Source organism: Chlorocebus sabaeus, chromosome 9 (genome assembly GCF_047675955.1).
Source record: "Chlorocebus sabaeus isolate Y175 chromosome 9, mChlSab1.0.hap1, whole genome shotgun sequence".
Lineage (NCBI taxonomy): Eukaryota > Metazoa > Chordata > Mammalia > Primates > Cercopithecidae > Chlorocebus > Chlorocebus sabaeus.
This window is the reverse complement of record NC_132912.1, coordinates 23,343,426-23,358,693: the sequence shown is the minus strand read 5'-3', so window position 1 is coordinate 23,358,693 and position 15,268 is coordinate 23,343,426. Positions and strand designations below refer to the sequence as shown.

General features: G+C 45.0%; 1 protein-coding gene across 1 annotated transcript in view; it reads left to right on the top strand.

The window, feature by feature from the left end:
• The first annotated feature begins 399 nt into the window (after positions 1 to 399).
• The window catches only part of C9H10orf67 (chromosome 9 C10orf67 homolog), a 137,123-nt gene continuing 122,254 nt past the window's right edge, over positions 400 to 15,268 (top strand). Inside the window, exons 1-2 of the mRNA XM_008002504.3 lie at positions 400 to 628; positions 12,067 to 12,187. Of these exons, the coding sequence (XP_008000695.3) occupies positions 420 to 628; positions 12,067 to 12,187 (330 nt within the window). The 5' untranslated portion in view covers positions 400 to 419. The remainder of the gene's footprint in view (positions 629 to 12,066; positions 12,188 to 15,268) is intronic.

Below are 15,268 nucleotides of genomic sequence, written 5' to 3'. Positions count from 1 at the left end.
GAAGAGAGAGAAGAAAAAAAATTATTTTTCTGTAGATAATATATTGAAATGCAGATGTAGTATAGACAGTTCTAAACCAGACAATGACATTTTAAAAAGAAATTTAGACAATGTTTACAGAAAAACAATGGCAATGACATACTGATATTAGAATAGGTGTCTCCTATTAGTTGACAATGAGTTATACATAACTTAAAACTAAGAATGACAACAGTTTCACTATAAACTCTCATTATTGTAGAAATTTGGTAAAATTGAATTCCACACTAGATGGTATGGTTTAAGACTTAGCGCCTTATGTTCTCACCTGACCTTATTAAATAGAAATCTGTTTAATCTCTGCAAGGAAATATTTTGGCCAGGAAAGCCTACGTTTGTGGTAGGTGGAGGCAGTTTATTAGGCAGCCTGCTCTCCTCTCATGATGGCCTTGGTCCGGGATCGCAGGGCTCATTATATCATGAGCATAGTTATTACATGGGTTCACTGTTTTTCCTCCTCCCTGAGGGGGACCTTTGGCACACGCTGGGAGGCCATGAAAGCCAAGGCCACCGAGCTGTGGCTCTGGCGCGCGCGTAGGAAGCGAGAAGCTCGGGAATCCAAGCCCCCGCAAATGCGCGGGTCCACGAGGTAGGCCAAGCTCCGCGCCTGGGTAGAGGGGGAAGCGAGCAGGGTCCGGGGGCGTGGCAGGAGTCTGAAGGTTTATTTACAGGGGTGCAGCTTTCTTTTGGGGTATCGCAGCGGCCGCCAGGCTGTGGCTGCCTTGTGGGGAAGCCTTGAGGCAGGCGGGACAGTGGAAGCGCAGCGGGGTTGCTCGGGAGCCCGCCCAGCCTTCTCCTACCCCTCTCCACTCCCCAGTCCCCTCCTCCTGCGCGTGCTCCCTCCCCATCCTCCTTCCCATCTCTTCCCCCTTCCTCCCACCCCTTCCCCCTCTTCCTTCCCTCCACACCTCCTCTCCTTCCTTTCCCTCGCCCGTTCCCGTCCTCCTCCCTCTCCCCCCCATCCCCCACCCTATCCTCTTCCCAACCTTCTCCCTATCCCCCTCCTCCCCATCTCCTTCCCCCTTCCCCTCCCTCTTTCCTCCCTTCTCCTCCCCACCCCGTTCCCCGCCCCCCTCCACCCGCGGCCCTCCTCGGCCCCAGCCCACGGATTCCCGCGCTTCGCCGGTTCCCTGGGAGTCGCCATAGCAACGGACGCTGGGTTCCTGACTCCGACTCAGCCGAGCAAGCGGCTCCGCGGGAGGCGCACGTCCCGGGATGCGATGGCGAACTGGGGCGACACGCCTGAGACAGAGGAATGCCGGAAGATCCTGGAGGGCCTGGAGGCCTCTATTGAACAATTCCAGTTCAACCCCAGGTGACCCGTGGGAGAGGCAGTCCCCGGCAGCCCGCCCCGGAGCCCTCGCATCCCGGTCCTCGATCAACGCCTTTCCAGGCCCCTTGCTCCAGCCGCTGGGCTTCAGTTTTTTGTTTGTTTTTCGAGGGGATCACTGTCCGAAAAGAGCTGCAGTTTTCACTTCTTCAAGTGTATAGCTGGACACTAAGAGCACAGACTCTGGAGCCAGACTGCCCGGGTTCCAGAACCTTGGCGACCCTCTCACAGGGGCCGTGAGTTAGGCGACTGATTTCTCTGTGCTTCAGTTTTCTCAGCGGGAAATAATCGTTCATGAACGATGAAGAGTAGTGCCTGCTTCATAGATCATAGTGAATATTTAATGAGCTAATCTAGAACACAGTACCCGTCTTAGTCCCCTCGGGCTGCTGTAACAAAACAGGATGGGCTGGGTGGCTTATAAGCAACGGAAATTTGTTTCTCCCAGTTCTGGAGGCTGGGAAGCCCACTGGCAGATTCCGGGTCTGATGAGGGTCACTTCTGCACAGACAGTACCTCCTGGCTGTGTCTTCACATGGTGCAAGGGGCAAGGGGCAAGGGGCAAGGGAGTTTTCCCCCACATCCCCCACATCCGCTCCCACTTTGCCTTTAGAAAGACACTAATCCCATTTATAGGGCTCCACTTTCATGACCTAGTCACCTCCAAAGTCCACACCTGCTAATATGGTCATCTTGGGGCTTAGGATTTCAGCATGAATTGTCAGGAGACACAAACATTCAGACCATAGCAGAATCATAGAAGTGTTTGCCGATGTCATTATTTGCTATTCCTTGATCCTTGTTTATAACCCCTCCCTTTCATAATCCTTTGCCCCCTGTGTTCTAGCTTTGTTGTTTATTTGGATAATGTAGAGTTGATGTTTCTGGGAAAATGCAAATTTCTTTCTAAAAACCTTTTCAAATCAATAGGTAGCCAGAACTAGCTTAGCTGCTATGGGAGAACTTACCATTGTATTAGGCAGGGACCTCATGGTGCCAGGTGGGCTGGCTTAGGGGCAAGCCCCTCACACAGAAGCAGCTCCAGGGTGAGGAGAAAGGACCACAGTTGTCCTAGCCCAGCAGTGGGACTGACCCAGTGAGGCAGTGCTGCTGGGCTCGGCTTCCCCAGCTTCACTGTATTCAATGGGTACATTTGTTAAAATGGGTCAGGGTGTACAGGACCTGGTCTAGTGATGGTTGTGAATAGCATTTATTAGAGGCAGCATGTGGTAAACACCAGAGGCACACGGCATCTACCCTGTTCTAGTGTTTGCTGATAGGAATGGTGTCCTGCCCTGGACTCCTTGGCATTCCATGGTTGGGTAGCTCCCCCAAAAAATGCACCTGCTGGGCTCAAGGGCAGACCAATGGTGCCAGGGTGCTCATTGACTGAAGAAAACAACCACTGATGCCCATATTCATTCCTCTTCACCCAAAGTACTTGGGCAACTGAGCCAGTGCCTGGGTGTGAATGAGAGAGGCTCAGGTGCTGAATGTGGTCTACAAAGCTGACGAAAGCCCAGCCTTTGTGGAGTTTGCATCTTAGTCAGGAACTGATGATAAACTAGATAAACAAGTAAACTATATAATAAGTTAGATAGTGGTTAGTGATAAGGAAGAAACCTAACATGGGGAGGGAGAAGAGGAAAGTGAGTGAGTGAGTGAGTGTGTGTGGCAAGTGGGGAGGGAGTTGTGATTTAATTTTTTTTTTTTTTTTAAGAGTCAGGGTCTCACTCTGTCATCCAGGCTGGAGTGTAGTGGCACGATCATGGCTCAGTGCAGCCTTGAACTCCTGGAGTCAAGCGATCCCTCCACCTCAGCCTCCTGAGTAGCTGAGATGACAGGCACACCCCAGCATGCCTGGCTAATTTTTTTTAATACAGGGTCTTGCTGTGTTGCCCAGGCTGGTCTCAAACTCCTGGGCTCAAGCAGTCCTCCAGCATCGACCTCCTAAAGTGCTGGGATTACAGGCATGAGCCACCATGCCCGGCCTGGATTGCAGATTTTAGAAATGATGATCAGGGAAGGCTTCACTGAGAAAATGACATTGAGGTGAAGACTTGCAGGCTTGAGGGGGGAGCCCTAAGAATCTATCAGGGTACCAAGTGTTCCAGGCAGAGAGAACACTGGGTAGAAAGACAGTGCCTGGATGTCCTAGGAGCAGCAAGGAGGCCAGTGTGGCTGGAGCAGAGAGGGAGAATAGTGGAGGTGAAGTCAGAGGGAAGGGGTTCGGTGCCTGTGGTGAGGGACTTTAGGCTACTGTAAGGACTTCAGCTTTTACTTTGAGATGGGAAGCCATGAGGGGATTGGGAAACAGGAGTGACATGATTTGATTTATCCTTCAATGGGATTACTCTGACTGCTGTTTTGATAATAGACTATAGTGAGGACGAGGGCAGAAACAAGGAAACAGGAGACTATTACAATATTCCTTGTGGAAGATGACTGTGGGGTAGCAGTGGTTGGAGGTCCAGAGAAACCTTGATGAACAGGTAGAATGGAATTGCCAGTAACCCGGAAGGGGAAGATAATGAGGTGAACAGGTCTGAAGAGAATATCATAAGCTTACTTCTGGTCATGATATGTCAGCAGTGACTATTAGACATCCATTTAGGCTGTTAAGTAGGTAGTTGATTAGATGAGTCTGAAGTTAAGAAGAGAGGTTCAGCTCGGCGATATCAGTTTGGAAATAATTAGCACAAAGATGGTGCCTTAAGTTGAGAGCCTTGGTGACATCAGCCAGGAAGTGAGTGTAGTTAGAGAAGTTTATGAGCCATGGGGCACATCAAAGTTCTGTGTTCTTTGAAGAGGAACAAAAGAAAGCAATATTCTTATTTAGCACTGAGAAATATGCCACAGTGAAAGTTTAGCACACCTAATGCTATCTTCATTGACTGATTTATTAATAAACATTTGTAGGATGGATAATTCTAGGATTCAGTGAGAAGAGTCATTGCATTTTATTAATACATATCCGTAGGTCTGTTTTCCAAAATAAATTAGGATGTTAATTTTGTATCTAATTTATTTTAAAAAACATAATTATCTTCCCCAAATTCTGTTTTATGCATAACAACCAACTTATTATTCAGAAATAGAATTGCTGAGACTATAAATAAAGACTGTGTAGGAACCACTTAGCTAATTTGTTGTGATGTGGGTTTCCATTCTAGGCAGCAGGGTTGTTAGCTAAAATTAGAGACATTTGGAATTTGAAGGGACACTGAAGAAAAAATCTTCCTCTTTCACTTAGATTCTGAATGAGCTGGATCTTTTTTAGTCAGTCACATAAAGAGTTAGGACTGGTGAAACTGGAGAGTCATGGGCTTATCCTCATCAGAGATTTAGAAGAAGAATCTGCCACTTCCAGCTCCCCCTCTGTCACCCAGGCTGGAGTGCAGTATTACGGTCACAATTCACTGCAGCCTCTGATCCCTGAGCTCAAGGGATCCTCTCTCTTCAGCCTCCTGACTAGGTGGAGCCACAGGTGTGTTCCACCATGCCCAGCTATTTTTTTTTTTTTTTTTTTTTTTTGTATTTTTGTAGAGACAGGGCTTCACCACATTGCCCAGGCTGGTCTCAAATTCCTAAGCTCAAGCAGTCTGCCCTCCTTAGCCTCCCAAAGTGCTGGCATGAGCCACAGCAGCCAGCCTGGACCTGATTTTAAAATATCATATTGTATTATTGTAATATTATGGCACCAGAAAGAATAACTGAAAACAGAATTTCAAATTTCTAAATCATATCCTGAAAAAAGTATATTGATAAAAACTATTCACACTCCATAAACCACCCATGATAGGTCTTTTGCTTAAAATGGGAAGGAACAGAAGAACATACGTGTTCGTGCTTAATGAAAAATGTGGCTGAATAGTAAAAAGGAGCCACTTACCACTAGGTAAGGTAAAGGATTGCATTTCTAGCCTGGAAAAGTGAATCACTGAGGTCTGTTAAATGTGCAGCAGTGTAGACTATACAGAAACAGAGTTAGTTCCCATGGCTGTTTATATTTACTATATTGATGTAGCACTCGGGGTCCAGATAGGAGGCAGAAACCTCACCGCTAACTTGAACAGGGACTATTTCCTGTTCTTTTTTAAACAGTAAGAAGGAATTTTAACTAGTTAAAGGCAGTAAGGTGGTAAAAGAAGACTCTAGGCAATACAGTGATAGTAAATGCAAAAAGCAGCTATGACCTCCAGGTCTGAGGAAGAGGAAACAGGGCAGGAACTAAGGAGTTAGAAGACCCGCCCTCGAAGGCTGAGGTTAGGATGATACCTCTTTGGAGAAGACATGGTGGCAGAGAAACTTGCCAGAGGGCGTGACAACTGCTGGTCTGCAGGGATGGCTTGCCCAGTGGCTGCAAAACTTGCTGAAAGGTACAGACAGGTCAAAGTTCCCTACCTAGTTGCGAGATCCAAATCTTCACTCCTGGAAGTCCTGACTTCCTAAAAGTTCTGCTTTTTTTTTTTTTTTTTGCTTTTTTTTTTCCTGCCTTTTTTCCATTAATCTTTACTACTGGGCACGGAAACACTAAGAGGCACCCCAAAGAATCCTTTGGGTTCCAGACAGAATTCTCCTTGACTCCATTGTTCACCAGCAACCTAATTGCCCCGTGGTATTCAGAATCAATCACTTCAGCCGGTAGAGTGATCCCCTTTTCTGCCTTTGTTTCAGCAGCATAAGGATCACAAAGTGACCGGTCATCAGTGTCATATAATTCAATAGAATTTCTGTTATATTTTCTGGTGGAATCAACATTCTTCCCTTGTGAACTAAGACTTCCAAACCAGCAGATCCTAAAGTTGCAGAGACGGGAAACTATAATTTTGGGCATGAGTTATTAGGCATAAGAGTGAGAGGTGCCTCTTCATTCTTGGACCTATGACTGTAGAAGAGATAGCACCATATACTTTCAAAGCATATACTGTGTCCTGTGAGACAGAACTACATTCTTTCATGGATTTGCTTCTCCCAAATATTGCTGGCAGTACAGGTGTGTGCCACTATGCCCAGCTGATTTTGCTTTTGTTTTTTTGTAGAGACAGGGTCTATGTTGCCCAGGCTGGTCGTGAACTCCTGGGCTCAAGTGATCTTCCCGCCTCAACCTCCCAAAGTGCTGGGATTGCAGGCATGAACCACTGTGCCTGGCCTTAAATGAATCTTCAGCAAGCTATTTGACCTTAGGCCAGCCACTTCTGGGTAATAGGTTACATGATAAGATCACCGATTTCCATGGGCATGAATCCATTGCTGCCTGTCTTTTGGTGTGAAATGAGTTCCTTGATGGGAAGTGCTCCTGTAAGAACACCGTGATGATGGATAAGGTGTTCTGTAAGTTCATGCCTCGTGGTTCTGGCCAGTGCAGTATAGTCAGGGAATGCAAATCCATATCCAAAATAAATGTGTGTTCCAGTGAGGATGATGGAAGAGGTTCAGTGCTATCAACCTGTCGCTAGGTGGCTGGCTATTCCCTCTGGTTCATGCTGCCATATTGGGAGGTCAGTATTGATCTCTGCTGTTGACTAGTTAGGCACCCAGCACCTGTGGTAGCCAGGCCAGCCTTGGTAAGGGGAAAACCACATTGTTGAACCCCATCCCTGACACCATGGCCATTTTGTTCAAGGGCTATCAAGCAAGCAGGGGTGACTGCAAAAGGAAACTGACCAATATCCACAGAGCGTGTCATTTTGCCTAATTACTTAACTACTTTCTCTGCAGTGGATTCCCCTGGGTGAGCATTCAGATGCCGCACAAACACCTGTACAGTCTGTGCCCGTTTTCAAAGGCTCATCCACAGAACTCTTCCCAGACATTCTTGACATCCATCTCTCAATCTGTTCCTTCCAAGTTCCTGACCATCCTGCTAACTCGTTAGCAGCTGCCCATAAATTAATATCGATACGTAATTCTGGCCATCCCTCATCCAGAAAAAAATAGACAACCAAATATACTGCTTCTATTCAGTGAGAGGATTTTCCTTCATGATTGTCCTTCAGGGTCACTTCTGAGTGTGGCTCTGAGACTGCAGGTAACTACCAGCTGGTGAGGAAGCCATCTGTGAATCAGGCTTGAGGTTTTTTCCCTCAGTCACCTGGTCATAAAGAACTTCTCGGGTTGGGTTGTCAGGGCTTCAACTTTAGTAGGCATGGTTCAATTTTTCCCCTCATTAACCTTGACCTTGTTGAGTTGGTGCCTACCAAGGTCCTCTATTTTAAATTTACCGTTCTTTTCTTTGTAATAAATTACTATTTTCTAGGTATTACAATTTCCTTTTTTCTAAAACTTATACTAACCAGACATGGTCACCAATGATGACTCCTCTCTTTTATTTTTATTTATTTATTTTTTGAGGCAGGATCTCACTCTGTCATCCAAGCTGAAGTGCAGTGACACAATCCAAGCTCACTGCAGCCATAACCTCCCAGGCGTAGGTGATCTTCCCACCTCAGCCTTCCAAGTAGCTGGGACTACAGGTGTGTGCCACCATATCTGGCTAATTTTTGTATTTTTTATAGAGACCAGGTCTCGCCATGTTGGCCAGGCTGGTCTCCAACTCCTAAGCTCAAGTGACCCACCCACCTCAGACTCCCAAAGTGCTGGGGTTACAGGTGTGAGCCACTGCACCCAGCCTGATGACTCCTATCTTAATATCACCTTTATGATGACTGCCACATGGTAATTCTCTGCTTTTTTTCTATTTTTTTCTACATTTATTAGAGCTTCCCATTCTCATTTATTTGTTCATTCATATCAGTATGGATTGATGGATTCCTATTTTATTCAATGGCTTATAATCTGATGCTTTCATTATTGATTTTGATGCTTAAATTGTCTTAAATATGTCCAGTAGGTGTTTCTTCAGTCTAGTTTCTTCATCATTTTTATATTTTCCCATCATCTTTTGAGCATTTCTTCACTTTATGGCAAACAAAATGTTTCAGGCTCTTTTTATACTTTTGCTTTTATATAATTTTATATACTTTTATTCCAGTCTTGGAATGAACCATTTTTTCAAGGAGACTTCATTTCTTTTAGTGGAGGATGGTTTTTAGAAACCAACATCTGGGGCCAGGCGTGGTACATCACACCTGTAATCCCAGCACTTTGGGAGGCTGAGGCAGGTGGATCACTGAGGCCAGGAGTTTGAGACCAGCCTGGCCAACATGGGGAGACCTCATCTCTACTAAAAATACAAAATTAGTCAGGTGTGATGGTCCACACCTGTAATCCCAGCTACTTCAGAGACTGAGGCGTGAGAATCACTTGAACATAGGAGGCAGAGATTGCAATGAGCTGAGATCACGCCACTGTACTCCAGCCTGGGTGATAAAGCAAGATGCTGTCTCAAAAAATATATTGAAAAGAAAAAGGAGAAGAAAAGAAACCAACATCTGAGTGTTAGATGTGCTTATCACTACTGGGGTGCCATTCTTCTAGGCCCTCTCATTGGACAGAACTAGAAACAGATATGTATAAATATATGCACATACATATATGTTCACATATATATGTGCACACATATATGCACCTGCAACTATTTGTGTATCTATGTATCCATATTTGTAAAAGCATGCACTCATACCAATTCTTCCCATTCCATTCCCTTGTCTCAGAGAACTTTCTAGTCTACTCTTTCCCTATGTTTGTAAATATCTTTCCTAGAACAGAAAAACTTGACTTCTGTCATTTTGAGAACATTTACTTACTCATTCAATGTATCTAGTCTCCCACTATTGTAGTCCTCTTCTCTGTGTGCCACCTCTGTGCTGCTTCCCCTGTTCCCCCAACTGACCCACATTCTTAGCCACCAGGCTTGCTGTTCTTCTATGCATGACTCCCAATTTTTTTTATGGACCCATGTCCTTGACCTCCATGTTGATTCCTTCACCCTGAGAAGGGAAGAGAATGGAAGGCAAAAGAAGGTAGAAAAGAAAGTGGTTACATATAGTTTTGATAGGTACAAATGTGGGGAGACTTAATCCTAGGCTGAGGGTATTGTTAAGGTACAGATGTATTTGGGGGAACATTTAACTAGCAGATATGTGACACATGAGTAAGTTACATGGGGTGTATGTAATGAGAAATGGTGCTCATCACTACCTCAGAATATATAGCATATTTTTATTTGTTTACTGTAATTAGTGTATGGAAAGTTAAAAAATTTTGTGGGATTAACTGAAGATCTTTATTTTGATATTTATTTTATTTGTTTATTTTACTTCAAGGAGTTTTCACATTAAATGGCCTTTCTTAGTTGATATTGCTCTGCTTTAATAGTTTTTTCCAAATATGATGAAAAACCTATGACATTTCAAAACATCAGTGACAGCAGAAACAACCACTACTGCAGTACTAATAATGGGTAACATTTCTTGAGGGCTTACTGTTGTATCAAGGATCATTCAAAATATTTCTAAGTATTAACACACTAAATTCTCACAGTAAGTCTATGAAGTGGGGACTATTATTTTCCATAAGAGGAAACTAAGGCACAGAAAGGTTTAGTAATTTATCTAATGCCATGTAGCTAGAGTACCAGTCAGGATGCTTTCAGCTACAGTTGACAGAAACTGCCAACAATTGGTGCATTTACTCTGTGACATTACAGGAAGACTGGAGGTATGACAGGTTTCAGAGCTAATTGAGTCAATGGCCAAGCAAAGTCATCAGTCAAATTTATTTCCATCTTTTTTTTTTTTTTTTTTTGAGATAGAATCTTGCTCTGTCACCCAGGCTGGAGTGCAGTGGTGCGATCTTGGCTCACTGCAGCATCTGCCCCCCCAGGTTCAAGCGATTCTTGTCCCTCAGACTCCCAAGTAGCTGGGATTACAGGCACGTGCTACCACACCCGGCTAATTTTTTATTTTTAGTCGAGGCGGGGTTTCGCCACATTGGCAAGGCTGATCTCAAACTTCTGATCTCAAGTGCTTCTCCCACCTTGGCCTCCCGAAGTGCTGGGATTATAGGCATGAGCCATCGTGCCCAACCTATTTCCATCTTTTTTGAAAGCTCATCATCTATGCCCTGGCTCGCTCCCCTTGTGGTCACTGAGTGACTGTGCCAGTTCTTGGCATTACTTCCACCCTTGGCAATATCCAGAGTCAAAGAAGAAAACTATCCTCTGGTGCTCCCTTTGTAGGAGTCTAAAAAGCTTTATTACTAGCTCCCAACAAATCTTTCCTAATGTCTCCCTCTTCAGACCTGGGTTCTACACCCATCCCTGGATATCCACTGCCAAGAAGGGTAGGATAACCGTGATGGGCGTAGCCCAGCTTGGAGTTACACTTGGCACTGGGAATATGGTCAACTTCATCTGAGTTCTGTAGGGAACAAATCTGAGGTTCAGCCAGCATACAGGAAGAGGGGAGTTGCCATGGGGTGCCCCGCATTGGGGTCTGCTCTTGTCAGCAGAAGAGGCAGGATAGAACCACAGACATTCTGCCTTTGGCACCTACGCTGAGAAGTCTGATAATTCTACTTGGGCTTTTGTGGTTCTCTTATTTTAGCTGACATTTTAGAAACAGTTGTGGTAAGTTTGATCAAATTGACAGAGTGCATCCAGAAAATTGCCTTCTTAATGCTGTTTGAGATGCCTGTCCTTAGAAATCTGTAGAAAGAATTTACAAACACTTGCTCCTGGCCTATTCACATTTTTCAGGAATAATGTTTGAAAATCAAATATAGGAAGGCGGTGTGATCATCTTAAATAAGCAATTCTCAAACTTGTTGGTTTCAAGACCTCTCTGTAGTCTTAAAAAATTATTGGCACCCTCAAAGAGATGTAGTTTATGTTGGTCCTATTGATAGTTGCCAGATGAGAAATTTAAAAGAAGAAAATTAAAATATATTTAAATTGATTCATTTAAAATAAGGATAAACCAGGTATGTGTTAATATAAATACCAGGTTTTGTTTATTTTATTTTTCTGAAACAGGTTCTCTTTCTGTTGCCCAGGCTGGAGTGTGGTGGTGCATTCATAGCTCACTGCAGCCTCAACCTCCTGGGCTCAAGCAATCCTCCTGCATCAGCCTCTTGAGTAGCTGGAAATAGCATATTCTAAAGAAAAACTAACTGCATTGTTCTAAAACAAAAACTTTCATGAGAAGAGTATCACTGTTTCACATTTTTGCAAAGCTTTTCCATGCCTGGCTTAATGGAAGAGAGCTGCTTCTGTATAATCTGTAGCCTCTGGAAAACTCCATTGACCATTTGTGACATAATGATAGTAAAAAAGACAAATAAAATCTTAATACTATTATAAAATTAATTTGATCTCATAGATTTTCTAAAAGAGTATCCCAGAACCCCAGGGATCCTCAGCCCATACTTTGAGAACCACTATCTTAAAGGATGTCTGCTGAATAGGCCCATGCATAACCTAGGATGATTTCCAGCAGTAGCACAGGCAGTAACAGTATGGAAGATATTAAAAGTAGGTATATAAATTGATCATCTCAGAAAAGTGGAAATCAGTTGAGTATTCATAGAGCAATATGCCTCAGTCCAGGGAATTTGATAATCTCATTATCCTCATTAGCTCCAGATTACAAGAGCTAATTCAGAGGCTTCCTCACCTCACCAACCTCTTAGAATACTTAAAATATGATATGATTTACACAAAAAAATACACACTAACATCTATTTCTAAGAAAATATATATGACATAAAGCACATTTCATTTCCTTTGTTTTCAGACTTAACATTTCAGATGATTTAAAGATTGGCTTTTTCAGCACAGACCATGCCACTCAAACCGATTCCAGTGAAATACTGTCAGTAAAAGAATTGAGTTCATCCACGCAAAAGTTAGCACAGGTAAATCTGAATTTGTTTTGAAACTTCTGAGAAAATTTTTGGCGTTAATTGCCTTCATATTTCTTTCATAGACAAAAGTGAACTAAAATTTTTAAAATGTTAGCATCTTTGACAAACAGCTGAATGATAGTTGTGCTTCAACAAATTAATATAAGCTACTACTTATATTTACGTCATACTTACGTATGTTAATTCGTTTAGTAAAGTATTTTGTTACTCTGGTTGGAAATTCTTTTGACATCTGTGAACATTTTCTATTTTTGATACTTTAAAAAATTATCAAACATTTTTGCATATATAATGGATAACTGTGTAACCCACCATCTCAACTGTGCCAAATTTTGACATTCTGTTAAATTTTCTTTGAATTTTTTTTTTTTTTTTGAGACAGTGTCTTACTCTGTCACCTAGGCTGGAGTACAGAGGTGTGATCATAGCTCACTGTAGCCTCCACCTCCAGGATTCAGGTGATCCTCCCACTTCAGCCTCACAAGTAGCTGGGACTACAAGTGCGTGCCACCATGCCCACCTAATTTTTTGTATGTTTTGTAGAGATGGGATTTTGCCATGTTTTTCAGGCTGGTATGGAACTACTGGGTTCAAGCAATCCACCCACCTCAGCCTCCCAAAATACTGAGATTACAGGCGTGAGCCATCGTGCCTGGCCTGGATCTTTTTCGATTGTAAAGGAACATAGTATTGCATGTACGTTGGAGATGAAGAGTTATTATTAAAAACCCTAATCAATAAAGCTGTCACATGAGGTAGCATAACACTATAAATACTCTTGTCTACCTTGATTTTGTTTTTACACTTGGAAGTCGTTCCATATTGACACATAGAGCTTCCTCATTTATTTCACAAGTACATTACATCACAAAATGTGCATCATATATTTAGCTTTCCGTATTGATGGACATTTTGGTCATTTATAATATTTTACTGTGATGAATAGTCCTGCACATACTCATATGCCAGTAAATCTGTGATGTAAATTCTTAAAAGTGGAATTTCTGAGTCAGAGGATGTATGCATTAGTCATTTTGAAGGATATTGCCAAAGTGCCCTGCATATTGTACCAATTTACACTCCTGCTACTAACTTTTGAGAATGTCTCTTTCCTACATATTTGCCAATTTATTGTCTTCTTTTATACTTTCAGAAACATTTTATTTTACTCTTTTGTAACTAAGTGTGTCCAAATGACCACGTTATGGTCAGTAGGATTCAGATGGAAATGGTCTGTGGCAGCTCTGGGGAACCTTCTTTGAGACACAGTTCACATACGCCCTCTGTCACTTTTCCCTTCACTCCTCTTTCCCTCCCTGCTCCTTCCCATTCCCCTTCTCTTCCTTCCCTTTCCCTTTTCGCTTCCCTTTCCCTTCACTTTCCCTTTTCCTTTCCCCTCCCCTTCTTCCCGCCTGGTTCCCCTACCTGCCCCCCAACCCCGTCCCCTCTCCATCCCGGTTCCCTTCCTTTCCCTTCCCGGTTCCCCTCCCCTGCCCATCCCGGTTCCCTTCCTTTACCTTCCCGGTTTCCGTCCCGGTTCCCATCCCGTTTCCCTTCTCTTCCGGTCCCGGTGCCCTGCCCTTCCGGGTTCCCTTCCCCGGTTCCCTTCTCCTCCCTTCCTGGTTCCCATCCCGCTTCCCTTCCCTTTCCGGTTCCAGTCCTGGTCTCCTTCCTGATTCCTGTCCTGGTTCCCTTCCCCTCCCTTCCCGGTTCCCGCCCGGTTCCCTCCCCTTCCCGTCCAGGCTCCCATCCCAGTCTCTCCTCCCCTCCACTTCCTTCCTGGTTTCCTTCCCTTTCCCGGTGCCCGTACTGGTTCCAGTCCCAGTTTCCTTCCCGGTCCCCTCCCCTCGCTTCCCGGTTTCCCTCTTCTTCCCTCCCTTCCCGGTTTCCTGCCCCTTCTCTCACGTCCCGGTTTCCCTCCCCTTCCCTTCCCGGTTTTCCTCCCCTTCCCATCCCGGTTCCCTTCACTCCCCAGTTCCCGCCCTGATTCCCTTCGCTTCTCGGTTCCGTCCCGGTTCCCTTCCTTTCCCTTCCCGGTTCCCCTACCGGTTTTCTTCCCTTCCTTTATTACCGTCCCAGTTCCCTTCTCTTCCCTTCCCGGTTCCTGTCTCTATTTCCTGTCCTGGTTCCCTTTCCAGTCCCATCCCAGTTCCCGTCCCAGTCCCTTCCCTTCTTTTCCCAGTTCCCGTCCGGGTTCCCGTCGGTTCCCATCCCTTCCGGTTCTGTCCCTTTCCCTTCCCCGTACCATTTCTGGTTCCCCTCTAGTTTTCCGTCCCGGTTCCCTTACCTTCCCGATCCCCTCCGTTCCCAGTTCTCGTCCAGGTTCCCGTCCGGGTTCCCTTTCAAGTCCCCTCCCCTACTCCCCTTACCCTTTGTGGCTTCTCACCTTTTCCCTCCCTCTCCTCTCCCCTCCCTTCCTCTCCCTTCTTGGTTTCCCTCCCTTCCCAGTTTCTCTTCCCTTCCCATTTACCTTCCCTTCCCTGTTCCCGTCCCAGTTCCCGTTCAGATTCCCTTCCCTGTTCCAGTCCCGGTTCCGTTTCCGGTTCCCGTCTAGTTCTTTCCCTAACTGCTTCCTGTCCCGCTTCCCTTCTCTTCCTGGTTCCCTTTCCAGTTCCCTCCTGGTTCCCTTCCCTTCCTGGTTCCCTTGCCTTCCTGATTCCCTTCCCTTCCCAGTTCCCTTTCCAGTTGGTTCCCATCCCTTCCCTTCCTTATTCCCTTCCCAGTTCCCGTCCTGGTCCCCTCCCCTCCCTTCCCAGTTTCCCTCCCCTTCCCAGTTTCCCTCCCCTTCCCAGTTTCCCTCCCCTTCCCAGTTTCCCTGTCCTTCTCTTTCTTCCCAGTTTCCCTCCCCTTCTTCCAGTTTCCCTTCCCCTCCCTTCCTATTTTCCCTTCCCGGTTCGCTTTCCTTCCCAGTTCACTTATTTTCCCAGTTCCCGTCCCAGTTCCTGTTCCGGTTCCCTTTCCTTCCCTTGCCAGTTCTTGCCTCGGTTCCCATCCTGGTTCCCTTCCCTTCCCAGTTCCTGTCCGAGTTCCCTTCCCTTTTCTTCCCGGTGTGTCTGGAGTTGGTTCCTGCTG